Here is a 23,315-nt window from a genome sequence, read left to right as displayed (position 1 = left end):
CCCCTACCCCAAGGGCCGCTGCGGGGCCGCCCCAAGAGCCCCGGAAGGCAGCCGCCCTCCGCCGCGCTTCCACCCCCGCGCCAGCCCGACTACAGCTCCCAGGATGCCTCGGGCGGCGGCGCGGCTCCTCCCGGCACCCTCCGCGCGCGCGGCGGGACTGGGCCTGCGCGGGCCGGGGGCGGGGCGGCGGGAGCGCGGGAAGTCCGGGTCTCTGCGCGGCGGCCGCAGCATGAGCGTGGACCGCGAGCTTCGCCGTGAGTCCTCGGGGCGAACGCCCGAGCGTGGGAACTGGGAGCAGGCCCCGCCGGCCCAGGTGGAGGGGCTCAACTTCCTGGCCTTCTCTTTCTCTCTGCAGAGCTGTACAAGGCCAAGGCCAAGGCCCAGAACAGCGGGCAGCTGCAGGAAGAGGCAGCCCTCTGCCACCAGCTGGGGGAGCTCCTGGCCAGCCATGGTGCGAGCCTCGCGCGGGGCCCAGAGTGGGGCCAGGGACCAGGGGTTGGTTGCTGCTGGGCAGACGGGGGTGAGGAGCCCTGCCGAGCGCGCTGATCGCCTCCGCGCCGGCTCTTGGTCCACTGCGGCCCAGGCTAAAATGTGCAACCCCCCGCCGGCCCAGGCCGCTATTCGGAGGCCCTGCAGGAGCACGAGCAGGAGCTGCAGCTCCTGGAGAGCGCCGACGACCCCCTGGGCTGCGCCGTGGCCCACCGAAAGATCGGAGAGCGGCTGGCCGAGATGGAGGACTATTCAGCTGCCCTGCAGGTGGGCTGCGCCCAGCTAGCACTCAGGCTGGCCAGACCCAGCCCTCCTGGTTTTGCACTTCATAGGGGTCCTTTCTGAGCTTGGAGCACCGTCTCCACTGTCTGGGTCTCACCTTCAGAGATAGTGGCGGGGTCCTGGGGTGGGTGCACCACATCCTCTCATGGGTGCCTGGCTGCAGAAGCTATTAGTGAACGTGTTACTCACACTGCATCTGTGGAATGCCTGGGGGGTCAGGACCACCTGTCCACACAAGCCCTCCTTGGCTGCTGGGGTGCAGGAACCCCGCCAACTTTGACTCATCATTTCACGTCTGTCACGACGTTTGCTTGTTGGACTGTGACCTGGTGTCCCCACAGGCAGCCATTGGCATGAAGGAGATGGGGCACATGTGGCCTGGCTTTGGGCTGCTCTGTGGGGGTTCAGAGGAGCAGGGAGCTCTCCTGGGCAAAGATCAGGACTCCCTGAAGTTAGGTGACCTGTGGGGTTTGTTTGAGGTGGGGCTTGGCTCATGGCAACTATCTCTGTGCCCCAGCACCAGCACCACTACCTGGAGCTGGCCCGTTCCCTGTCCAACCACATCGAGCTGCAAAGGGCCTGGGCCACCATCGGCCGCACCCATCTGGACATCTATGATTACTGCCAGTCACAGGATGCCTTGCTGCAGGCCAGGACTGCCTTTGAGAAGAGCTTGGCTATCGTGGATGAGAAGCTGCAAAGTGAGTGCCGCCCCCATCTCCACACCTGCAGCAGAGGGAAGAGCAGCCCCATCACCTGTTCTTAGATCTGTTCTTAGAAGCCTACTGGCGATAAGACGCACAGCCTGTGCTCCTGGAACCCTCAACCGTGGCACCATTGTAGGAGGCATGAGAGGGGGTGGGGCACAGGACCCAAAGCTGGAGACCCCACGGGGATAAGGCACCAAGCACTGAGAGGGACATCTTCCAGGGACGTTGCCTCGGCGAGAGCTGACTGAGATGAGAGCCCGGCTCTACCTCAACCTTGGCCTGACCTTTGAGAGCCTGCAGGAGGTGGCCCTGTGCAACAGCTACTTCAAGAAGAGCATCTTTCTTGCTGAGTAAGCCTCCCCGCTGGACCCCAGGACAGGCTGAGTGTCCTGCTCCTGGAGGAAGGAGCTGGGTGGCGGGTAGCCAGGCCAGATTTCACGCCTGCCCCTGTCAGGCTCCCATTAGCAGAGGAGGCCCGGCACGTCTGCCATGTGTTGGGGAGGGGCGGGCAGGGCTGCCCGTCACGCTGGCACAGAGCGGGAGTGCCCCAGCACTCTGAGCACCTGTCACCACCTACAGGCAGAACCACCTGCACGAGGACCTGTTCCGCGCCCGCTACAACCTGGGCGCCATCCACTGGCGCAGAGGGCAGCACTCCCAGGCCATGCGCTGCCTGGAGGGGGCCCGGGAGTGCGCACGCACCCTGAGGAAGGGCTTCATGGAGAGCGAGTGCTGCGTGCTCATCTCTCAGGTGCTCCTCCGTGCCGCGGCCCTCAGGCAGGCGTGGGCCTCGAGGAGGTCTGCAGTCCTTACCTCCCCTCGCCCTCCAGGTTCTCCAAGACCTGGGGGATTTTTTGGCTGCCAAAAGAGTGCTGAAGAAGGCATGCAGGCTGGGCTTCCAGAAGCCCTTGCAGAAGGCAGCTGTGCACCAGACCCTCAAGTATGGTGAGCCTGGAAGGGGACCAGTCCTCGGTAGAGGGGCCCGGACAGGGCGGGTGGCCTGCCTAAGAGACACGCCTAATGGGCGCCAAAGCCAGGCTGGAGACTGTGCCGCGCCGCCCCCTTGCACGAGGCTCTTTCTGGCAGTGCTGGCGGTGGTCCGACTGCAGCAGCGGCTGGAGGAGTCCGAGAGCAGTGATCCTCAGGGTGCCATGGGCATCTGTGAACAGCTGGGGGACCTGTTCTCCAAGGCAGGTGACTTCCCCAAGGCGGCCGAGGCCTACCAGAAGCAGGTGTGCACTGCAGCAGGGCGGGGGGCAGGGCAGCACTGTGGAGTGGCCCAGGGCTGACTCTTGCCTCCTCAGCTGCATTTGGCTGAGCTGCTAGGCAGGCCAGGGCCTGAGCTGGCCGTCATCCACGTGTCCCTGGCGGCCACCTTGGGAGACATGAAAGACCACCGTCAGGCTGTGCGCCACTATGAAGAGGAGCTGAGGCTGCGGGATGGCAGTGCCCTGGAGGTGAGAGGTGATGGTGCCCAGCTCTGACCCTGCACCTGTCACCACACCTGTGCCTTGGGACCACCACACCTGGTGGTGGGCACGGATGGGCATTTCCATTCCGAGGCTGCCATCCTCCTGGCACGGGATGCAGCAGGGGGCCTGGGCCAGCTGTGCGCAGTGGGCAGCAGTCGCTAGCCCATTCTCACTCCCGCTCCAGGAGGCCAAGACCTGGCTGAATATTGCACTTTCCCGAGAGGAGGCCGGCGACGCCTATGAGGAGCTGGCACCATGCTTCCAGAAGGCTCTCAGCTGTGCACAGCAGGCCCAGCAGCCCCAGCTGCAGGTGCGGCCCCACCCACCCAGCTGCAGTCCCCAAGCGCAGCTTGCTGGTTGCCTCGGCCTCCATCCCTGGGCCCCCCGCTCTGTGGCCAGCGTCCCCGTGGCCCTGGCCCTGAGCTGCGCATCCCCTGCTCCTCAGAGGCAGATCTTGTGGCACCTCCACACCGTGCAGCTGAGGCTACAGCCCCAGGAGGCCCCTGGCACTGAGGCCAGACTGCAGGAGCTGGGCGAGGCCGAGGCCGAGGGCGAGGAAGACGGGGGCGAGGACAGCGACACCCTGGAGGCCAGTGAGGTGGAGCTCTCGGAGAGCGGTGAGGCCCACGTGTGCCTCGGTCCTGTGCCACCTGGTTCAAGACAAGAGGACACAGCCCCATGCGAGGAGGGTGACCAGTGCCAGTGGAGCCAGCAGGGGGGCACATGCAGGGAGCCTTCCTGGCAGGGCCAATACAGGGGGCTGGAGGGTGCCCCTGGGCAGCGGCTTGGGGTTGGACCTGGGGAAAGGGCACAGTGAGGGCAGTTGGCTTAGCACTTCCTGAGAGCCCTGAGAGCTGGCGTGGTCAGCTTTGTGGCAGGTGGATGGGGGGAGAGTCTGGGCGGGCTTGGGCTGAAGCCATCCAGGGCAGCCAGGGGCAGGGAGGGCGGGTTGGGGCGGAGGGCTGGGGACCCATCCCTGAGGCTGGGAGGAACATGTTCAGTTTTGAACTTGGGGGGCTTCCCGAATCTCTCGGTGAGTGGCCAAGAGCTGTGGGGAGTTGGGCTGCACCCCGCAGGGCGTGGCTGGAGCCAGGGAGAGAGGGCGAAGGACAGCCACTAGGCAGTGCTGCTCAACAGTGGGTCACGGAGGGAAAGGGGGTTCTAGAGAGAGCCAGCGGTATGGGAGGACGCAGACGGGCAGGCAGAGGGCCCCAAGCTCAACGACAAGTGTCTTTAATGTGGGTTGACGTAGCCTGACAAAAGTTCTTCCCAGGATGGGGTGGCATGGGTCTGGGGTGGGACATGGCCCACAGAGCAGGGCCTGCCTTCCGGGCAAACAGTCAGTGTGCAGTGGACACGGGTCAGGTAGGCAGCAGGACGGGGCACCAGAGACCACAGGCAGGTGGCAGTGGGCAGGGAGCCCCAGGCTCAGCAGGCGGTGGCCTGGCTCTCACAGATGACGAGGCTGACAGCCAGTCCCAGCAGCTGCAGGATGAGGAGCTGCGTGGTGGCCTGGGCCGGCAGAGGACAGGCAAGGTAAGGACAGCAGGCCGAGCACGTCTCCCCTCGGGCGCCCACCAGCGCGGTCCGGTCACTTACGCCCTCTGGTGACCCCGCAGTGGCACCGGCGCAATGACGTGGGGGAGACGCTGCTGCACCGAGCCTGCATCGAGGGCCAGCTGGGCCGCGTCCAGGACCTTGTGCGGCAGGTGGGCCCGCACCCCGTTTTCCCCGCCCCACGGGGCCACAGCAGGTGCACCATTCCCCCAAGGGGCCTGGGAGCGCATGGGGGCTGGAGGGGGCGCCGTGCTCCTGGCCCTGCACAAGGGCCTGCAGACACCCCTGGGACCCTGCCTGATGGCAGGAGCATCTCCCACGCTGGTAGGACCTGGACAGGCCTGGCTCAGGCTGTGGGGCTCCAGGGTCAGGCTCCTTCCCATCCTTTGTCACAGGGTCACCCCCTGAATCCTCGGGACTACTGTGGCTGGACGCCCTTGCATGAGGCCTGCAACTATGGGCATCTGGGTGAGCACGGCCTAGGGTCTGGCACACGGCAGGGAGGTGGCCTGAGGAGGGCTCTGGGGACAGGCTCACATCCCAATCCACAGATATTGTCCGCTTCCTGCTGGACCATGGGGCTGCGGTGGATGACCCGGGCGGCCAGGGGTGCGAGGGCATAACTCCCCTGCATGATGCCCTCAATTGTGGCCACTTTGAGGTGGCCGAGCTGCTCATCGAGCGGGGAGCGTCAATCACCCTGAGAACCAGGAAGGTGAGGGGGGACGAGGAGCCGGGCGGGCGTGGGCCACGGTCGGTGGGGCTGCTCCCTGGGCCTGCTCTCAGCCGGGTGCCTGCAGGGCCACAGCCCTCTGGAGACTCTGCAGCAGTGGGTGAAGCTGTACTGCCAGGACCTGGACATCGAGACACGGGAAAAGGCAGGCGCCATGGAGAGACTGCTCCAGGCGGCCTCCACAGGCCGAGGTAAGGAGGGGCCTCTTCTGTGCCTGCGGACACTGCTCCCCAGTCCTGCAGCCCGCTGGGCCCTGATTCATAAAGGCATGTCGTGTAGCGGCTGGTGGGGTGGCGTGGGGCCGGGCATGCCTCACGGTGGGCTCCGCTTTCCCACAGCTCCCCACAGCCCCCTGGCTTCCCAGGCCCTCCTGAGGGACCATCTGTTTGACCCTGAAGCCTCTCCTTCCTCGAGTCCCTGCCCGGGACCGCCAGAGGCCTGTCAGGCCAGGGCCAGGGTTTCCCAGGCATCAGCAGCGCCACCTGTGGCCAGACCAGGAAGGAGCAGGCACAAGCTGGCTGCCAGCAGCAGCTCAGAGGACGAGGCCAGCACGGGGGCTCCCCGGCCAACCCAGAAGAGGCCCCGGCACTCTGCCCCGGCACAGCAGGCCAAGGCCCGGGTGGCAGGCCACACCAGCGACAGGGAGGTGGCGGCAGCGGGTGCAGGCCGGGCAGCCTACCGGGCAGCCATTCGAGGTGTGGGCAGTGCCCGAAGCTGCCGCCTGGAGTCTGGCCCGTGTCGGGGCCCAGGCGAGGCCCCCCCGCTGCAGGCAGCACTTATACCTGAGGAGGAGTGCCTGGCTGGGGACTGGCTGGAGGACGATCTGCTGGTGACCGCCGGCCGTCGAGGCAGCCGCCAGCCTCAGCCCCAGGGCCGTGGGCACCGCACCTGGCATCGTGTCTCGGGGTCAAGCAGCGATGAGAGCTCCATGAGGCCCCGGGCCCGGCAGAGCCGGCTGCCCCGTCACGGGAGTCCGAGTGCACTGGGCAGAGCAGCGGGAGACTGCTGCTCGGCCACAGAGCGCCCCCAGAGCCCCGGCGTCCCCAGTGTGGAGAGACCTACGGAAGGCCAGCCCCCGGTGGGTGCCAAGCCTGGGGCAGAGCCAGCCGCAGCCCGGGGGTGGCGTGCGGCAGGGCACAGGGCTGTTTTCCCTGATCAGCCTGTCCCTCCCCTCCCGTCTGCCAGGGGTCCGCCCTGCTCCCTCCCATCCGGGTGCGCGTTCGCGTCCAGGACAGTCTCTTCCTCATCCCTGTCCCACACAGGTAAGGCGTTGCCCGCCCCCTCCCAGCCCCAGCTCCCTCTGCGCCCCTGTGGGCTCTGAGGGGGCAGCACCCAGCGGCATCCATGAACGCTGGAGTCAGCACACCAGGTGGGACATGTAGTCAGGGCTCGCTTGCACTTGACGCGTCATTCCTGCTGGCCCAGGTCAAGGTCAGGGTGGCCTACACCAGCACAGGCAGGGCCCAAGGGTAGTCGGGGCAGGTCCTGCAGCCCCGGGGAAGCTGGAGGCGCTGGGCTGCAGGACCAGCGGGAGTGGGAAGGACCCGGGGCCTTTTCTCAGCGTGCACTCTGCACCCCGTTCCCATAGCAAGGACGCCCACTCCGTGGCCTGGCTGGCCGAACAGGCTGCTCAGCGCTACTCCCAGGCCTGTGGGCTGCTGCCGAGGCTCACCCTGAGAAAGGAGGGGGCCCTGCTGGCCCCACAGGACCTCGTGCCTGATGTGCTGCAGACCAATGAGGACGTGAGTGACGGGCTGGGCCTGAGCGTGCGCATCCTGCGCTGGTGCCCGGCTGCCTGCTCACGGTGTTTTCCAGGTGCTGGCTGAAGTGACTTCGTGGGACCTGCCCCCACTGACCGACCGCTACCTCAGGGCCTGCCAGAGCCTGGAGCAAGGTACGGGCCCAGCCAGGCCCCACCTGCCCCTGCCACCCAGGACGCCAAGGGTCCGCCGTGGTCCCCTCCCACCGTGCCAGGTTTTCTCCCCTTCTCTGCCCACACACAGGAGCAACGAATGGGTTGGGGACGGTGGCCCCACCTGGAAGTGAGTCTCATAGAACCCGGGGTCCCTGGGCTGGGCCTGGGCTGGAAGCCTGGCCCTGCTGGGAGCTGTCAGGGATGCTGAGGCGTTGGCCTCAAGCTGAACTGTGGGGTGGCCAGTGGAGGCCAGGGCCCCATTGGAGAAGGCCTTGCAGGGTAGGCGGGTCAGTGCCGCCTACCAGCCTGTATAAGGGGCCCCCAGGATTCGCAGCAGGCTCGGGCCGGGGGTGCCTAGGTTGTCCCCAGAGCCAGAGCAGGCAGGCTCTGGCCCTGATGGCATACCTACCCCGCCCAGAGCCACACCAGCAGCTGCTGCAGGCTGTGAAGCACCAGAGCTCGGGCCCCTCGTTCAGCGCCTGCGCCCTGGCCCTGCACCAGGCTCAGCTCACGCCCCTGCTGTGGGCCCTCAAGCTGCACTCTGCGCTCCGGGAGCTGCGCCTGGCAGGAAACCGGCTGGGGGACGGCTGTGCCTCCGAGCTGCTGGCCGTGCTGGGTACTGTGCCCAGCCTGACCGTCCTTGACCTCTCTTCCAATCATCTGGGCCCTGAGGGCCTGCGCCAGCTGGCCACAGGCCTCCAGGGGCAGGTCACCTTGCAGGTAAAGATGTGGGGAACAGCAGGCCTGCAACAGGAACACTCGCATCTACTCAGTCACTGGGTGGGAAGGTGCAGTCGGAGTGCCAGCTGGTGCTCAGACCTGGGATGGCAAGGACATCAGACCCTCTGGGGGCCTGTGTCTTCCCCAGAACCTGGAGGAGCTGGACTTGAGCATGAACCCCCTTGGGGATGGATGCAGCCAGGCCCTGGCCTCCATCCTGCAGGGCTGCCCCACCCTCAGCACCCTGCATCTCCAGGCCTGTGGCTTTGGCTCTGCTTTCCTCTTGAGCCACCAGGCAGCCCTGGGCAGTGCCTTCCAAGGTAAGCTGACCACATGTCCTTTCCCTGGTCCCAGTTGCCATCAGAAAGGTGTGTCTGGGGCACCAAGAGCCTTGACCAAAAAGGGGCCCCAGGATACCAGCCTTGCCTCCAGGCCCATGTAGGTAGACGTGTGGGTGCTGCATTTGCCTGGCTGTCCCCCCGTACACTCCCTGGCCCCAGCCGTCCCTCGGGACGCACCCCAGTCCCACTGTTGTCACCAGCTCTGAGTGTTCCATTCGCCCGAGGTGATTCCACTATAAGCCCACCAGGGCTGCAAAGAGCTAGGGTCCCAGTACTGAATCTGGGAAGTGAGGGTCCTCCAGGAGGCTATTCTGCAGAGGCAGTGGGCTAGGACATGAGGCTCAAGGCTGAGAGCAGTACAGGGGAAGGGTCTGGGCCTAGGGCAGCGGGTGAGGCACGCACATCCAAGCCCAGGGCCTGACTTAGGCACCTGGGCATCCCGTCGTGCCTCAGGGATCTGGCCCACCCGCTCCCTAGCCAAGACCCTAGGCAGTTTATTTGTGCACAAAACATCCGGGATGATGGCATCCCCAGAAGGCTCGTGAGGGCTGTGGCAGGGCTGGGGGTGGTGGCTGTGTGAGGCTGACAGGTACTGGCTCCCGGTTCAGATGCCAAGCACCTGAAGACACTGTCGCTGTCGTACAACGTCCTGGGTGCCACCGCCCTGGCCCAGACCCTGCAGAGCCTGCCCGCCCACACCCTCCTGCGCCTGGAGCTCAGCTCTGTGGTGGCCAGCAAAAGTGACTCAGGCCTCATGGAGGCCATGGTCAGGTACCTGACCAAGGTATGCATTGGGGATGGACTTCAAGCCACAGGAGCCTTGAGCCACCTGGGCCACAGGTGAAGTTGGGGTGGAGGGTCCAGAAATAGCCATGGGGGAAGCTTTCTGTAGAGCTGCATTTCTCAGGCTGTGGATTCATGCAGGAAGGGCACCTGGGAGCCAGGGTGGCCTCCCCTGTCCCCAGACAGGTCCCAAGGAGCATGCCAGGCCTCCGAGGGCTCTTCCAGCCAGGGCTGGGTCCCCATGATTTTCACTTCGCCACATGCCAAGTGTGGCACACCTAGAAGGCAGCATCTCTGTCTGATCTGCAGTTTTAGAGGTACTGCTCCCCTCTTCCTCGGGGGCCAAGGCAGCCTTTGCCCCTTTGTCCCCAAGAAAGGGGAAGTAACCACCACTGTGTGGGGCCTCTACTGGGATGCAGGGAGAGCAGGCACCCCATTCATTCCACCGGTGTCGGGCCTCTGCTGTGTCTAGGAAGGCTGTGCTCTGACACACCTGAACCTGTCTGCAAACCACTTGGACAACGAGGCAGTGGGAGACCTAAGCAGGTAACACCACCTGCCTGTGCTTCCACTGTCCTGAGGGAGGTCTGATCCCAAGGACTAAGTGTTGGGGGGATGAGGGCCACCTCCTTCCCACGGTGGCCCTGGCAGCGCCCTGGCGGCCCTGGAAGAGTGCTGTGCCGGGCCGGGGTCAGCCTGCCGGGCTTCGCCTGTGGATCCCAGAGCTGTGGGTTTTTCAGGCAGCTTTCCCTGGTGATGGGCACCTCTCTTCCAGGAAGCTGACCCCCTCACTTCTTCTCTGTCTCAGATGTCTTCCTCTCTGCCCCTCACTTGTCTCACTGGACCTGTCTGCCAACCCAGAGGTTGGCTCTGAGGGCCTAGAGGGGCTCCTGTCCGCCCTCCAGGAGCGGCCCCAAGGTTTGCGCTTCCTGGGCCTATCAGGTGAGCTCTGGGGATGGTGTCTATACCTGCCACACCAGGGCTGGTGACATGCCTCCCTCCTCAGGGACCTGCCTGAGGCCCAGGTGGCAGATTGGCACTCAGTTGAGGGCCTGCTCTCCACACACCTAGCTTTCTAGCATCTACACCCTCAGCAAGCTCCTCAGGGCACTGAGACTCCTGGGCAGCCCCTATCATGTCCACTTTATGGATGGAAAGAACCTCGTGTCATCAGAGGCACAGATGTAACTGCAGTGTTTTTGTTTGAGCCCTCCTAGAGCGTTATGGGGCTTCTGTTTGTGCAGCGCCCCACAGACCTTGAGGCCTTAGAGGAAGTCATCTTTTTGAGAGCCACGTTGGTAAAGAGGAAGGATATAGGCTTGAGAGTGCCCTGGTGCCTACACTGGCCCCTGCTGCTGCCCAGCTTCAGCCTGCTGTAGCAGCTCTGAGGCCCGCTCCACCTTGCCCTGCAGGCTGTGCTGTGCGGGGCCCCCTGGGCCAGGGCCTCTGGGACAAGATAACAGCGGAGCTGCAGGAGCTGCAGCTGTGCAGCCAACGCCTCTCCCACGAGGACCGGACCGCCTTGCGCCAGCGGCTGCCCAGCCAGCCGGACCCCGGCATGTGCACACTGGACCGTGGCGCCAAGCTCTTCTTCCGGCGCCTCTGACGGCCGGCGTCACCCCACCCTCCCTATACGGGCCCCTAATAAATGGATGCTGCTGCTACTGCTGCTTCTCCCTAGCTGCTGCCTTAAGGCGGGCGGGAGGTGAAAGGCTGGGTTGGCTTGCGGTAGAGAAACGGCTGCGGGCACTGACGGCAAATCCAAGCCCGAAAAGCCCGGAGCCGCGTCGGGGGCGGGGCCGAGGTTCCGGAAGGCACAGCTTGCGCGCAGACACGCGGGTCGAGCGCCGATGTCAGGCAGGAGGGCGCAGGCGCGAGGGTCGAGCGCCGATGTCAGGCAGGAACGCGCAGGCGCAGACGCGAGGGTCGAGCGCCGAGCAGCAGATCGCGATCCCCGCCCCGCCGTCATCTCCCGGACCGCCGGTCCTGCCCAGGTAATCCTGGCCCGGGGCAGGCGGGCGAGGGTTGGCCGACCTGGTGGGGAGACGCAATTCTGGCCTGGGCTGCAGCCATCGCCATACCACAAAGAGGTCCCTTAATCTTGGGGGCTTCTCTCCCAGTTCCTGGAATTGGCGCCTTGGAGCCCGGCGGCCGTGTACGGGAACCCCAGGCGTGTTCCCCCCGGTGGCCCCGCCAGCGCCGCCCCCAGGTAGCCTCGCAGCCCCCACTGGTCAGCCCAGGCCCCGGGTCCCCGAGCGTGCCTCCCTTGGGGTGCCTTATTGCTTGCCTGGACCCCTCGCAACCAGAGCGAGTGTCACCTACACAGGCACGTCACGGGCGTTCTCCGGAAACACGCTTTTTTAAAACTCGGGGTCAGGTCTGTGAGATTTAGCCCGTGTGTTCATTGGTAGCCAGGGAACGTAAGTTTCCGTGGCTAGGGAATCTGGCCCTGGACGACTGACGGTTCCTCCCCTTTCGGCCATTCCACCTGGGCACCGCCTCCTCCCTGGGGCTGGGGTGGTCTCTCCCCGAGACTGCTCCTGAACTTGAACCTCCCTGCTCTTGCCCCGCTCTTCTCCTGCTTCCCTTTGGCCAGCCTCTGCCCATGGGTTGCCCTGAGGTTCCAGCCGGGGCTGCTTTCTCTCCCGTCTTTGTTTACTGTCCTCCTTACCTGTCCCTTGTGTCACGCCATCCACCGCAGGGCGCTAGCTCCACACTGCCAGCGGGGTCTCTCCCTTGACCTCCAACTGAACTTTGCACACCCCTTGGATGTTTAATGGAGCCCCAAACCGACACATCTGAACCAGAGTGCGCTCTTCTGCACACCCACCTACCCGGCAAACCTGCACCTTTCTCTGACTCCATCTCAGTGCACCTCACTGTCACCATGCCATTGGGCCAAAAACAAACAGGGTGTCAGTCATTCTTGCCTCCTCGACACCCAGTTTTGACTCCTTCACTGGGTCTCGTGGGTCCATCCCCAGAGCATTTCCATAATTGGCCCCAGCACTGATGTCAACTTCCCGAATAGGCAGAACCCTCCCCAGTCTCCTACTTCTGCCCCTTCTTTTCAGCTCCCTGCCGTGCTGGGAGCCCCAGAACTTGTCTCCAGCCCTTCTGGAGCTCCTGTACGCTGGTCTAAGACTCGTTTCTGACTGGCAAGGGCTGCACACTGACCTTACCTGCCTCTCCAGCCTCACGCCCGGACACCTGTCTCTCAGAAAGCCCCACCCCCCAGCTTGTCTGCACCTCCGGTCAATCCCTAAACAAAGACCTCCTGTTGCAGGTGCTGTTTCCACTGCCCAACTCTCCTTCCAGGTCATCCATCCTGTAGCTGCCACCGCTTCCTCTTCCCAGTCTCCTGGCTCTGAGCAGCCTGCCCTTCCCCACACTGTAACCCTGCTCTCCTGAGAGGCTTCCTTGTGATGGCAGCCAGGACACAGCAGGTGTCCCCAGCACAGCACCAAGTGTCCTGTGTGTTCATTGCTGTCTCTCAGCTGTCTCTGCTGAGGATGGGAAGCTCTTCGTGAGGGGTCAGGGTCCCACGAGTCAGTGCTGGTTCTGCTTCCCAGGTCCCTGCTCCAGCCACCCACACCTACAGGATGTTTCACGGGATCCCAGCCGCTCCAGGCCTGGGAGGTGAGTGTGGCCTGAGCCGGGCCCAGGCTTTCATCCCCTGCTGCAGAGGTTGATGGGAGCAGTGGCCAGTGGTTGGGGGGCCCTGCAGGTGTCCCCCATACGGCCTCGGGTTGGCCAGGCCTGGCACATTTTATCACGGGGGCCCAGAGACTGCCACTAGGCAGGCTGGCTGGGCACTGAGATGATAGCTTTAATCTGGCTGGAATCTTTGGAGGTTCTGGCATCACAGAGTCACCCGGCCAGGGGAAAGATCACAGAGCACATGACAAACATTTGTGCCTCATCACTGCACTATACACAAGGTATGGTCGCTGTAGAGTGAGTGGCCCAGAAGAATGGGAGGCCAGGCCTGGCACGTCTTCTGCTCAGCCCCGCCCACCCCCAAACATGGAATTCCTATCCTCCAGCTCTCTCCTGGCTCTTTGAGACAGGGCACAGCCCCGGCCTCTGGGAGGGGTGCTGAAGTAGGGCTGGGACCAGGGTGGGTGGGCGGCCGCCTTCGTGGCCAGCCTGCCAGCTTTCTGCCTGCTCTGTTGCAGCTCCTGGAAACAAGCCGGAGCTGTATGAGGTGAGTGGCAGGTGCCCACCTGGCTGGCACTAACCGACAGCAAATGCCCGTGTGAGCAGCCCCCACGGTGCTGACGCAACGCCCCTCTCCCCAACAGGAAGTGAAGCTGTACAAGAATGCCCGGGAGCGGGAGAAGTGAGTCCGCATGCTCCCCGCACACACCCCCGTGCCCCCAGCCCAAACCCCACCCCACACCGAGGATCAGGAGGATGTGGGTCTGGCCGGGCCAAATGTGGAGCTCTGCCACACCTGCACCCTGCAGCCTGGGCAGCCACGGCCTGACAGACACACTTCTCAGGTATGACAACATGGCAGAGCTGTTCGCGGTTGTGAAGACCATGCAGGCCCTGGAGAAGGCGTACATCAAGGACTGTGTCACCCCAAGCGAGTGAGAGCCCACTGTCCCTGCCTACAGACGAGGACCTGGCCTTGGAAGCTGGTTTCTGCCCTCCAGGGTCTGGGTGCTCAGCAGGAAGTGAGGGTGGGGGACTCTTTGGGCCTCTGCCTCCCCATCAGGCTGTAAGGATGCCCACTTCTGTGGAGCCCACCAGCACAAAGAGGTGCCCTGGGTGCCAGCAGCCTGGGCACCTTCTCAGCCAAGGTGGTCCTTGTGGTACTGCAGTGTCCCAGGGGAGAGGGTGCCCACCATGCTGCCCCTGGGGTTTCGTCCCAGCCTGCTTCCCTCAGTACATGATGAGGGCTTCAGAGGCAAGCAGGAGAGTCAGGTCAGTCCGTGCAGTACTGCTGGCCAGGCGAGACACGCGGGAGGCACGCAGGCCTTGACTTAGTGCAGAAGGCCGCCAGGGGACCGTGAGCCATGGGTGCAGAGGCACGACCCACACGAGGGCGCTGGCTGGGCCCTGGGGCCAGTCTCGGCAGCCAGGTCCCTGCCTCCGCCCCCCTTGTCCAGAGCTCTCTTGTGTAGACCCAATGGAAAGCCTTGCTCTTGACGGCCACCTCTGACCTGTCGCCCAGCTCTCCGCGAGAGCTGCCCTGCGTAGATGGGCGGGGCTGTCCCCGTGCTGAGGCTCACGGCCTGGCCGCTCCGCAGGTACACGGCAGCCTGTTCCCGCCTGCTGGTGCAGTACAAGGCAGCCTTCCGTCAGGTGCAAGGCTCAGAGATCAGCTCCATTGATGAATTCTGCCGCAAGTTCCGCGTGAGTGAGCTGGCCCCTGAGCTGAGGCGGCAGGTTGGCGGTGCGGGCACTCTTGGGAAGGGGCCTGGCCGTCACCCTCCTGTCTCCTCTCAGCTAGACTGCCCGCTAGCCATGGAGAGGATCAAGGAGGACCGGCCCATCACCATCAAGGACGACAAGGGCAACCTCAACCGCTGCATTGCGGACGTTGTCTCGGTGAGCCCACCGCAGCCGCATGCACGCACGGGGTCCGGGGCCCCGAGCTGTGCAGCACTCTCCCTGGGTGGGGGCCTTGTAGCAGGAAGCCAGCCACCCCCAGCCTGAGCCCACAGGGGACATGCCCAGGCCACTGCCCAGAACGGCAAATGGAGCAGCCCCCGGGGCGGTGGGGACGGAGGCAGGAGGCGAGTGCCCAGACAGCTGAGGCTGAGCAGGGAAAGGACTGGTTCCTACGGCCAGAAAGGGGCGGGGCAGGGCTGGCCTGGCTCCTCCTCTGCGAGGGGTCTGCCCGCTCCGCTCAGCCCCTGGGGCGGGTCAGGGTTGCCTCATTGCACACACCTCCTCGCAGCTCTTCATCACGGTGATGGACAAGCTGCGCCTGGAGATCCGCGCCATGGACGAGGTGCAGCTCCCGGGTGGGATGGGGCGGGGTGGGGCGGGGCCAGAGCTGCTGGGGGCGGGGCCAGGGTCAGGGGAGGGGGCTCCCAGGGGAGCGGGGTCCCATGAGGCGTCGTGTGTACAGATCCAGCCTGACCTGCGGGAACTGATGGAAACTATGCACCGTATGAGCCACCTGCCTCCTGACTTCGAGGGCCGCCAAACGGTCAGCCAGTGGTGAGTGACCGCCCCCTCTTGGAGGCCCCGGGAGGCCTGGGAGCCCCTCGGAGCACGCCGCCTCAGCGCTGTGCTCCTGCGCCCACAGGCTGCAGACTCTGAGCGGCATGTCCGCCTCGGACGAGCTGGACGACTCCCAAGTGCGCCAGATGCTCTTCGACCTGGAGTCGGCCTACAACGCCTTCAACCGCTTTCTGCACGCCTGAGCCCCCTGGTGGCTCCCAGGCCTGCCCCGTGGGGTGCCCCAGCCTCCCAGCATGGTTCCTGTTTTTGTGGACCCCCTGGACTTTCCACAGCAGCCCTGTTTGTCCATGGTGTCTTTACCCCGAGCCTCCTCCCCACAATAAAGATGCTTTCCGACCTTCCGGCTCCTGCGGGCACCCCACCCAGGCCTGCCCCGAGTGTTTGTCTGCCCTCTAGGCCTCAGGTGGCATCCTGTGGCCGCGGGGCACACAGGCTCTGAGCATGTGCAGTTTGTCAGGGAAGGGCTTCGGTGCCACTGCAGGGCTATCAATGGGGTGGGCGAGCCTCTGCCTGGGCCAGGTGTGGCTTGAATCTGACCACCAAGGAGCCTTCCTGCCACACCCACCTCTCCGCCCCTCATCTGAGAGCTCTAGGCAGCTCAGAGTCCCAGCTGGCCCGGTGCAGAAGCCAGGGTGCCACCCCAGGCTGGGAGGTGTGGCCTCAGAGGACACTGCAGGCCAGCACAGGGTTTGACCTTCCACAGCAGGACCCTGTCCTGTACGGTGGCTCACTGGAACGCTAGTGGATAACTGATGGGAGCCGTTTGATTTCCTTCCTGCCACTGAGGTTGTCCCTCACTAGTCGGGAGCCAGGCCCTGCTAGGAGTCCCTGGAGCACCCTTGCCTGAGGCCTGGCGGGGGAGCTACAGGCTGCAGGTGGGGACATGGGAGGTCCAAGGCCAACTATGGTTCGTTTGCTAGTATCTGCTGTGGCCCTGCTCTGAGGCAGACTGCGGGATGCGACCCCACAGGGTCCTCGTCCTCACAGGTGGACAGCAGCAAACAGGACGACCAAGGCTCCGGGCTTTAAGACGGCTGTCACACCTGGCAGCAGTGGCATCGGATAACAGGCGAGCCAGTTTGGCTGTAGCATTTTCTGCAATTTCTGGCGTTCAGAGGCAGTGCCTGAAGCTTGCAATGTCTTCCATGGTGATGGCCAGAGGTGCCATTTCACGTGCAGCAGTCAGGGACAGCCTCAGTGCTGCACAGGAGGACAGGGTCGAGCCAGCCCGCAGAGCCGGTCCTAGGCAGGGAGCGGGGAGCCAGGCTCGGGGGCCGGGCAGGTGAGGTAAGGACTCTGGAAGGTGCCCAGGAGACTGGGAGCCAGCAGAGTGCGTGGAGCAGAGGCATGTCCCCACCTCACTTGCGTTTCACGGAGGGAGAAACAGAGCCAGAGCCGGGGCGACTGGTCGGGTCCGAGCCAGGGCCAGCCAGAGGGGCAAAGGGCCAGCAGGTTTGGTTGTGGGATGCGGAGGGACTCTGGGGTTGCACCCAGGTTTGGCACCTGAGCGGCTAGAGGGGGTGCAGGAGCTCCTGGTGAAGCGCAGATGCCTGCAGGGAGCAGGGCTCCCTGAGGGCCAGAGTCCATGTGTGCAGGCCTGGCTGGACTTGGCTCCGATCGCCCAGGGGAGCTGACAGGTGGGTGGCTGGACATCAGAGGCTGCTGCTCCAGAGGGAAGTGTGGGACAAAGGCTCAGTGTCTCCAGAGTGAAAGCCTTACAGTGGGTGGGGTCCAGGGTCCAGCCCTGCTGCACTTGGGGACATGACAGAAAGACCAGGAAAGGAGCTAAAGTGGCGCGGCCAGGCCGGGAGGAGGCCCTGAGGACGCAGGAGGAGGCCCTGAGGACGCGGGCCCCGGGCCCTGGAGGGGCCGCGGGGCCCAGGGCTGATTCAGACCAGGAAATGCATCTTTGGATCTGGCCTGTAGGGTTCTCAGTGACCTTGACAAGTGAGGAGGGGGCTCCAGGGGAGCCTGGGAGAGACTGCCAGTGCCAGAACCTCCAAGTCACGCTCTCTAGGGCAATAGAAGGGGCAGAGACCCAGGAAGCGTTGTTTTGGTCTATAGTTTTTTATCACAAGAAAGTCCATAAAACAAAGTTGGCCATTCTAGGTTCAGCGGCATTCAGTAGATGAATGCCGTGCCAGGACTGCCACCCTCCAGCTCCAGAAGCTTCTCCATCTTCCCAAATGGAAAGTCTCCCCATTAAACTTCCCTGGTTCCCTGCCTTGAGCTGCTGCCCCCACCATTGTACTTCCTGTCCCTAGATTTTGACTAAGTGCCTCAGGTAAGCAGCATCAGACAGGATTTGTCCTGTTGTGACTGACATCTCATTCGGCATAACATCCTCAAGGTTCATCCAAGGCTGCCCTGAGACCCTCCTGGGGGACTAGCCTCCTTGGGGCTGGCTCCTTCCCCAGATAGCAGTCAGGCAGCAATACAGCTGAGGGGTCAAAGGCCTGAGGGCGTGACAAGGAGGGGGAGGGGCGGGTCAGGTAGCTCAGCACCCAGTCCTCAAGGTTCCTGTGTTGTGGCCTGTGCCAGGATCCCTTCCTTTTCTTTTCAAGGCTGAGTGAGATTCCACCATGCGGGCAGACCACATCGTGTCAGTCCGCTATCTGTGGATGGGCACTTGGGTTGTTTGTGACCTTGGGTATAAGTTTGAAGACAGGAGGGACTGCCATGTGCTTATGAGATGACGGGATGACACAGGACGGGGCCTGGGGACACCGCAGAGGGCTCGGCACCCGGAGGACAGCCCAACACGGGGAGGGGGAGGAGCAGAGCGGAGACAGGAGACAGATGTGCGAGGAGCTGGTGGCAGCCCGCTGCGCCCGGCTCCCGGGAAGGGCGGCTTTGGCGGAAGGGGCGGGGGACAGAGCAGGAGGCACTGAGGTCCGCTGAGGCCTGAGGGCCTGCCGAGGGCACTGCCGGCATGTGCCAGGCCTTCAAGGCCTCAGGCTGGGCTGAGACCTTCACCTGGAAGCTAATAGGCCCTCGGATGGCCCAAGGCTGCAGCCTGTTCCCTGGCCAGCCCCGCCAGTCCCACGCAGTGGAGAAGGACAGGGCCGGTTTGGATTCAGCCCTCGGAACTGTGCGAAGGGGTGTCTGAGTCTCCTACCCCACCCAACGTCACACCACGGGGCTCAGGTTCAGGAGTGGCTGAGCCAGGTGGGGAGGGGTCACCTAGACACTACCTCTGGAGGGTCGAGCAGCACCTTCCCCCAGGTGCCAGCCAGGCAGTGATAAGGCTGAGGGTCAAAGGCCTGAGGGAGCAGCAGGGAGGGGAGGGACAGGGGAAGGGCTGGGAACCACACCCAAGAGCCCTCCTGCAAGGTGCAGAGGGAAGAGGACCCAGACTCCCAGGGGGCCTCTGGCCATTTCCTGGGGGATTCTCCCTAGAGGGCTGGAGGTGGGGGAAGATGACTCAGCCAAGGCCCTATCTGTTCCCTCAGACTCCAGCCAACCCCATCGCGGAGCCCACACCCAGGACCAGGAGAGCCCCACATTCTTGAGGCCGTGGGAGTTTCTCAGCTCCCCGAGCCAGGGTGGAACCCTGGGAGGGGACCGGGGTGGGGTGGGCCCGTGCAGGCTCTCAACAGGAATGTCCAGGAGGGACCCCTGCCAGGTGCGCCCTCTGCCCCAGGGCCCCCTGCTTGGCGAGAGCCCCCAGAGAGAGCTGCAGGAGGCAACGCCCCAGGCCCTCGGGGGAGGGAGGGTGCAGCGAGCAGGCCAGGGGAAGGGCCGGCCAGCGCCCCCCGCAGGCAGGAGCTCCAGGAATGCAGAGGAGGGGGCCCGAAACGCTTAAGCAGGGCAGACAGTCACAGCGCCCAGCAGGAAACACCTGCGAGAGAGCCTCACCTCGCCCCAGTCTGGCCCCAGGCAGCTCTCGCCTGCAGGATGCGGCTGGCTCCTCGTTTTGGGGAGGACCTGCCCCTGGAATGGCTAATCTGTTATTCCTCTGACAGCCAATCACAGCGCCCAGCAGGAAATACCTGTGGGAGAGCCTCGTGCCTAGCACCACTCTGGCCCCAGGCAGCCCTCTCTTCCCGCAGCCAGCCCTGGTGCGCAGGGCCTCGCCAGAGCACCAAGCAGGAGCCAAGCCTTCCACGGCCTCAGCATGGCGGTCTTGGCCGGGCCTGAGCCGAGGCTGCTGCTGGCTGTGCTGGTGCTGACCGTGAGGATGGCCCAGCCTGCTCATCTGGTGACTTCGCTGACTTCAGGCCAGGGTGATCTGGACCGCGTGGCGCTGGGCGGCCTGTTAAATACACTGGCGGCCCGTGTGCACTGCACCTCAGGGCCGTGTGGAAAGGTAAGTGCCCCACCCGACAGGTCCCCCGGCCCTGCCCACCCCACCCAACGGGCTGACAGCAAAAGGCCTGGGAAGACTCCAGGAGGAGGGCAGAGGCCAGGCAGCCCTGCCTGCAGCCCCAAGCCCCATGGTGGGGGCTGCGCTGGGGACACACAGCTGGGGACCCCAGGGCCGCCTCCCCTGTCAGCCCCCAGACCATCACATCGCAGTGGTTCCAGGAAGAAGCCACCGGGGAAGGAACCCCTCCTGGGACCCCTGTGCACCCGCTCCTGTGATGGGGGAGGGGGCAGGGGTATGAGAGCAGGGGGTGGAGGGGGCCTGGCGGGAGGAGAGGTGTGTGTGGCCCCACAGGGCCGCTGCCCACCGTCTCTGACCACAGTGCCTATCCGTGGACGACCTGCTGGCCCTGAGCAGGCCTGAGGAACCCGGGCGCGTCGCCCGCCTCAGCGCCGCTGCCGCCCTCTACCTCAGCGACCCTGAGGGCACGTGTGAGGACGTTCGGGCTGGCCGCTGGGCCTCCCGCGCCGACCATCTCCTGGAGCTGCTCGAGGGCCCCAAGGCCCTGGCCCCGGGCCTGCGCAGGCTGCTGCAGAGGATTCAGGCCCAGACCACGGGCCAGCCCAGAGAAGGGGAGGTGAGGGCCGGGCGGGCTGCCTGTGACAGTGGGTGAGGAGGACCCGCCCGGGTCGGAGGGGAGGGGCCCACTCAGGACATCGGTGAGGTTAAGGGGCAGATCCAGGGGCCCCTGGCATCCGGGGGCAAGGGTTCCAGGGGCGGTGGCTGAGCTAGGGGCCAGGCAGGCCACACTGGCGCTCGCTGACGCCCAGCCCCTCCCCCAGGCCTGCGTGGACCCGCCTCGACTGCTGCGAGAGGCGGCGGCGGCGGGGGCGCCCGGCAGCCCGGGCCCCGTGCTGGCCGCCCTGCTGGAGCACGTGGGGCGCGGGTCCTGCTTCCGCACCCTGCCCACGCCCCAGTACTTCGTGGACTTCGTTTTCCAGCAGCACCACGGCGTCGCGCCCAACATCTCTGTGGCCGGTGAGGTCTGGGCGGGGCCACAGAGCGGGGCAGGGCCACAGAGCGGGGCGCGCCCTGAGCCACCGGCCTCGGCCTCATGTCCCTGGGCAGGGCAGGGCCAGAGCCCACACAACTGCGATTCTGTTCTCTCTGCCAGAGCTGGCGGCCTTGATGCAGCGCCTGGGGGTGGGCGGAGTGACCGAAACCCACAGTGACCACCATCATCAAGGGGAAAGGGCCAACCACCAGGGCCCCGCGTCCCTCAGCGCCCCCAACAGCAGCTCCGACACATGGGACACAGTGAGCGGCTCATAGGCCACAGTCCTGGGGAACGGTGGGGTCCTATGAACCTGCTCAGGCACCTGACCCCCAGTCCTGCTACCCCCCAGGTATGCCTGAGTGCCAGGGACGTGATGGCTGTGTATGGGCTGTCTGAGCAGACTGGGGTGACCCCAGAGGCCTGGGCCCGACTGAGCCCCGCCCTGCTCCAACAGCAGCTGAGTGGAGCCTGCAGCCCTCAGCCCAGTCACCCAGCCCAGAACCAGCTTAGCCAGGCGGAGAGTGAGTGCCCACCTCCGGAGCCTACCTGCCTGTGCCCAGAGAGGGAGTGGATGCTGGGCTAGGGGAGACAGGGGGAAGGCTCAGCTGGGGCCTGGCAGGGGAGAGCATGGGGCTTCGAGGCCAGGGTTAGCGTGAGCAGCGGCCTGGCCTGCATCGGGCCACCTGTAGCCCTGGAGAACACCTGCTCACACCCGGATCCCGCTGGACGCCCTCCCCTGAGAAGGCCGAGGGCGGCTCTCACCTGGGCCCTTGTTGTCTGCCCCTCAGAGTATCTGTACGGCTCGCTGGCCACGCTGCTCATCTGCCTCTGCTCCACCTTTGGCCTCCTGCTTCTCACCTGCACCGCCTGCAGCGCTGCCGCCCACTATGTCATCCAGACCTTCCTGGGCATGGCCGTGGGCGCGCTCACCGGGGACGCCCTCCTGCACTTGACGCCCAAGGTCGGCCCCAGTCCACCGGGACCCTCCCTTCCTCTCTCCCAGGGGCTCTGCTGCCCAAGCCTCCTACCAGGCCTGCCTTCCTGGGGTCCGTGTCTGGGAGGCGCCAGCCTCAGCTCCCCCTGCCTTCCCAGGTTCTGGGGCTGCACCAGCACGGTGGGGACAGTGAACACAGGGCAGACAGCCATGGCTCAGAGGCCACTTGGCGCCTCGTGGTGGCGCTCGGCGGCCTCTATGTCTTCTTCCTGTTTGAGAAACTCTGCGACCTCTTGTTGCCCCAGGACCCGGAGGTCAGGCGAGTGCGGGCTGGATGTGGTGGGTGGACGGGGAGGAGGCATGGTGGGCCCTGAGCTGCTGTTCCACAGGACTGGAAGAGCACGCCTCGTAGCCACAGTGGCCACAGCCACGGAATGTCCCTGCAGCTAGCACCGAGGGAGCTCCGGCCACCCAAGCAGCCCCACGAGGGCTCCCGTGCAGACCTGGTGAGCCACCCAACCAGGTCCCCTTATAGGCGCTCTGAGTCCCCACCCCGGGGCTTCTGCCCCTGGCTTCTGAGGCTGCCCTGGGGCCCCAGCTAGGTTCCCCGAACCGAGGGGGGGTGCTCAACCACTCGGACCCCCTGCAGGTGGCAGAAGAGAGCCCTGAGCTGCTGAGCCCGGAGCCCCGGAGAAAGAGTCCAGGTGAGCCCTGGGGGGTCCCAGGAAGGGCTGGGGGCTAGCAGTGTGGTGGCGCCAGGCGCACGCCCCACGCCCGCTGTGTCCGCAGAGCTGAGGCTGTTGCCCTACATGATCACGCTGGGCGACGGCCTGCACAACTTCGCCGACGGGCTGGCCGTGGGCGCTGCCTTCGCGTCCTCCTGGAAGACGGGGCTGGCCACGTCGCTGGCGGTGTTCTGCCACGAGGTGCCCCACGAGCTGGGTGAGAGGCGAGGGGCGGGGCTTGTCGGTGTGGCGGGAGGGGCGGGGTATGTAGGGCGTGGCTCTCGGCCTGACCGCGCCCCGCCCGCGCGCCCCAGGGGACTTCGCGGCCCTGCTGCACGCAGGGCTGCCGGTGTCCCGGGCGCTGCTGCTGAACTTGGCCTCGGGGCTCACGGCCTTCGCCGGCCTCTACGTGGCGCTTGCGCTCGGCGTCGGCGAGGAGAGCGAGTCCTGGACCCTGGCAGTAGCCATCGGCCTCTTCCTCTACGTGGCGCTCTGCGACATGGTCAGGGCGGAGGGCGCGAAGGGGGCTCCTGGAGGGGAGTGAGCAGGAACACGAGCTGGCTGCTGACCCAGCACTCACCTCTGCAGCTTCCGGCCATGCTGAACGTGCGGGACCCGCGTCCCTGGCTCCTCTTCCTGCTGCACAATGTGGGCCTGCTAGGCGGCTGGGCCGTCCTGCTGCTGCTCTCGCTGTATGAGGACAGCATCGCCCTCTGATAGCCTCCACCCGGCTCTCGGGACCCTGACTCTGCCCCTGGCCCTGCGCTGCCTCAGCCCCTTGAATCTGAACCTACAGTTGGGGACCTGGAGAGCCCCAGGCCTTCTAGAGTTCCCACCCTCCCATGCCCCCAACCCACCTTCAATAAAGGCATTTCCGCCCTTGGAGCCCAGCCTGTTCTTCCCGCTGGGGGGAGGGCCTCCCACTGAGATAGGCCACTGAGTGGGACAGTGCTTGGAGCCCCGACAGGAACCAGCAGAGTTATGCTCAGGAGTTTCCAGGCCTCGGAGACCACTACCCCTCCCCTGCCTTGGACCACCCTTCCTTTCATCTCCCGTTGAGGAAGAGGATCCACCAAGAGGACCCATCTCC

At 65.2% G+C, this 23,315-nt stretch overlaps 3 protein-coding genes across 8 annotated transcripts; all 3 read left to right on the top strand.

Moving 5' to 3' along the window:
- The first annotated feature begins 174 nt into the window (after positions 1 to 174).
- Positions 175 to 10,666, top strand: TONSL (tonsoku like, DNA repair protein). 5 transcript variants are annotated; one of them, XM_016131908.2, is made up of 26 exons: positions 175 to 254; positions 356 to 451; positions 614 to 756; positions 1,289 to 1,472; positions 1,702 to 1,831; positions 2,061 to 2,232; positions 2,312 to 2,426; positions 2,568 to 2,671; positions 2,786 to 2,938; positions 3,138 to 3,263; positions 3,399 to 3,570; positions 4,410 to 4,489; positions 4,573 to 4,662; positions 4,906 to 4,978; positions 5,062 to 5,225; positions 5,311 to 5,434; positions 5,582 to 6,321; positions 6,429 to 6,505; positions 6,832 to 6,985; positions 7,059 to 7,137; positions 7,577 to 7,878; positions 8,027 to 8,198; positions 8,828 to 9,003; positions 9,475 to 9,548; positions 9,811 to 9,944; positions 10,415 to 10,666. In XM_016131908.2, the coding sequence occupies exons 1-26, from the start codon at positions 230 to 232 to the stop codon at positions 10,606 to 10,608; spliced, it is 4,053 nt and encodes a 1,350-aa protein (XP_015987394.2). In that variant the 5' UTR covers positions 175 to 229; the 3' UTR covers positions 10,609 to 10,666. The 5 variants fall into 5 exon arrangements, 4 of the variants coding, with proteins under 4 accessions (XP_015987394.2, XP_015987393.2, XP_015987396.2 ...); XM_016131907.2 differs by having other exon boundaries at positions 2,568 to 2,713; XR_001595242.2 differs by lacking the exon at positions 9,475 to 9,548 and having other exon boundaries at positions 2,568 to 2,713; positions 10,415 to 10,551.
- Positions 10,667 to 10,854: 188 nt separating this feature from the next.
- VPS28 (VPS28 subunit of ESCRT-I) lies at positions 10,855 to 15,544 on the top strand. Its single transcript, XM_016131912.2, has 10 exons — positions 10,855 to 10,996; positions 12,575 to 12,641; positions 13,181 to 13,209; positions 13,307 to 13,344; positions 13,508 to 13,597; positions 14,261 to 14,366; positions 14,460 to 14,561; positions 14,914 to 14,967; positions 15,088 to 15,179; positions 15,268 to 15,544. Exons 2-10 carry the CDS (start codon positions 12,605 to 12,607, stop codon positions 15,383 to 15,385), a joined length of 666 nt encoding a protein of 221 aa, XP_015987398.1. The 5' UTR covers positions 10,855 to 10,996; positions 12,575 to 12,604; the 3' UTR covers positions 15,386 to 15,544.
- Positions 15,545 to 19,187: 3,643 nt separating this feature from the next.
- Positions 19,188 to 23,258, top strand: SLC39A4 (solute carrier family 39 member 4). Of its 2 annotated transcripts, XM_036232724.1 has the most exons (12): positions 19,188 to 19,512; positions 19,892 to 20,146; positions 20,352 to 20,547; positions 20,684 to 20,826; positions 20,916 to 21,087; positions 21,355 to 21,527; positions 21,659 to 21,814; positions 21,890 to 22,006; positions 22,150 to 22,204; positions 22,290 to 22,442; positions 22,540 to 22,727; positions 22,814 to 23,258. In XM_036232724.1, the coding sequence occupies exons 1-12, from the start codon at positions 19,321 to 19,323 to the stop codon at positions 22,940 to 22,942; spliced, it is 1,929 nt and encodes a 642-aa protein (XP_036088617.1). In that variant the 5' UTR covers positions 19,188 to 19,320; the 3' UTR covers positions 22,943 to 23,258. The 2 variants fall into 2 exon arrangements, with proteins under 2 accessions (XP_036088617.1, XP_036088618.1); XM_036232725.1 differs by lacking the exons at positions 19,188 to 19,512; positions 19,892 to 20,146 and having other exon boundaries at positions 20,439 to 20,547; positions 21,806 to 21,814.
- Positions 23,259 to 23,315: the final 57 nt, after the last annotated feature.

Source organism: Rousettus aegyptiacus, unplaced genomic scaffold, assembly GCF_014176215.1.
Source record: "Rousettus aegyptiacus isolate mRouAeg1 unplaced genomic scaffold, mRouAeg1.p scaffold_m13_p_15, whole genome shotgun sequence".
NCBI lineage: Eukaryota > Metazoa > Chordata > Mammalia > Chiroptera > Pteropodidae > Rousettus > Rousettus aegyptiacus.
This window is presented reverse-complemented; position numbering and strand designations above follow the sequence as displayed.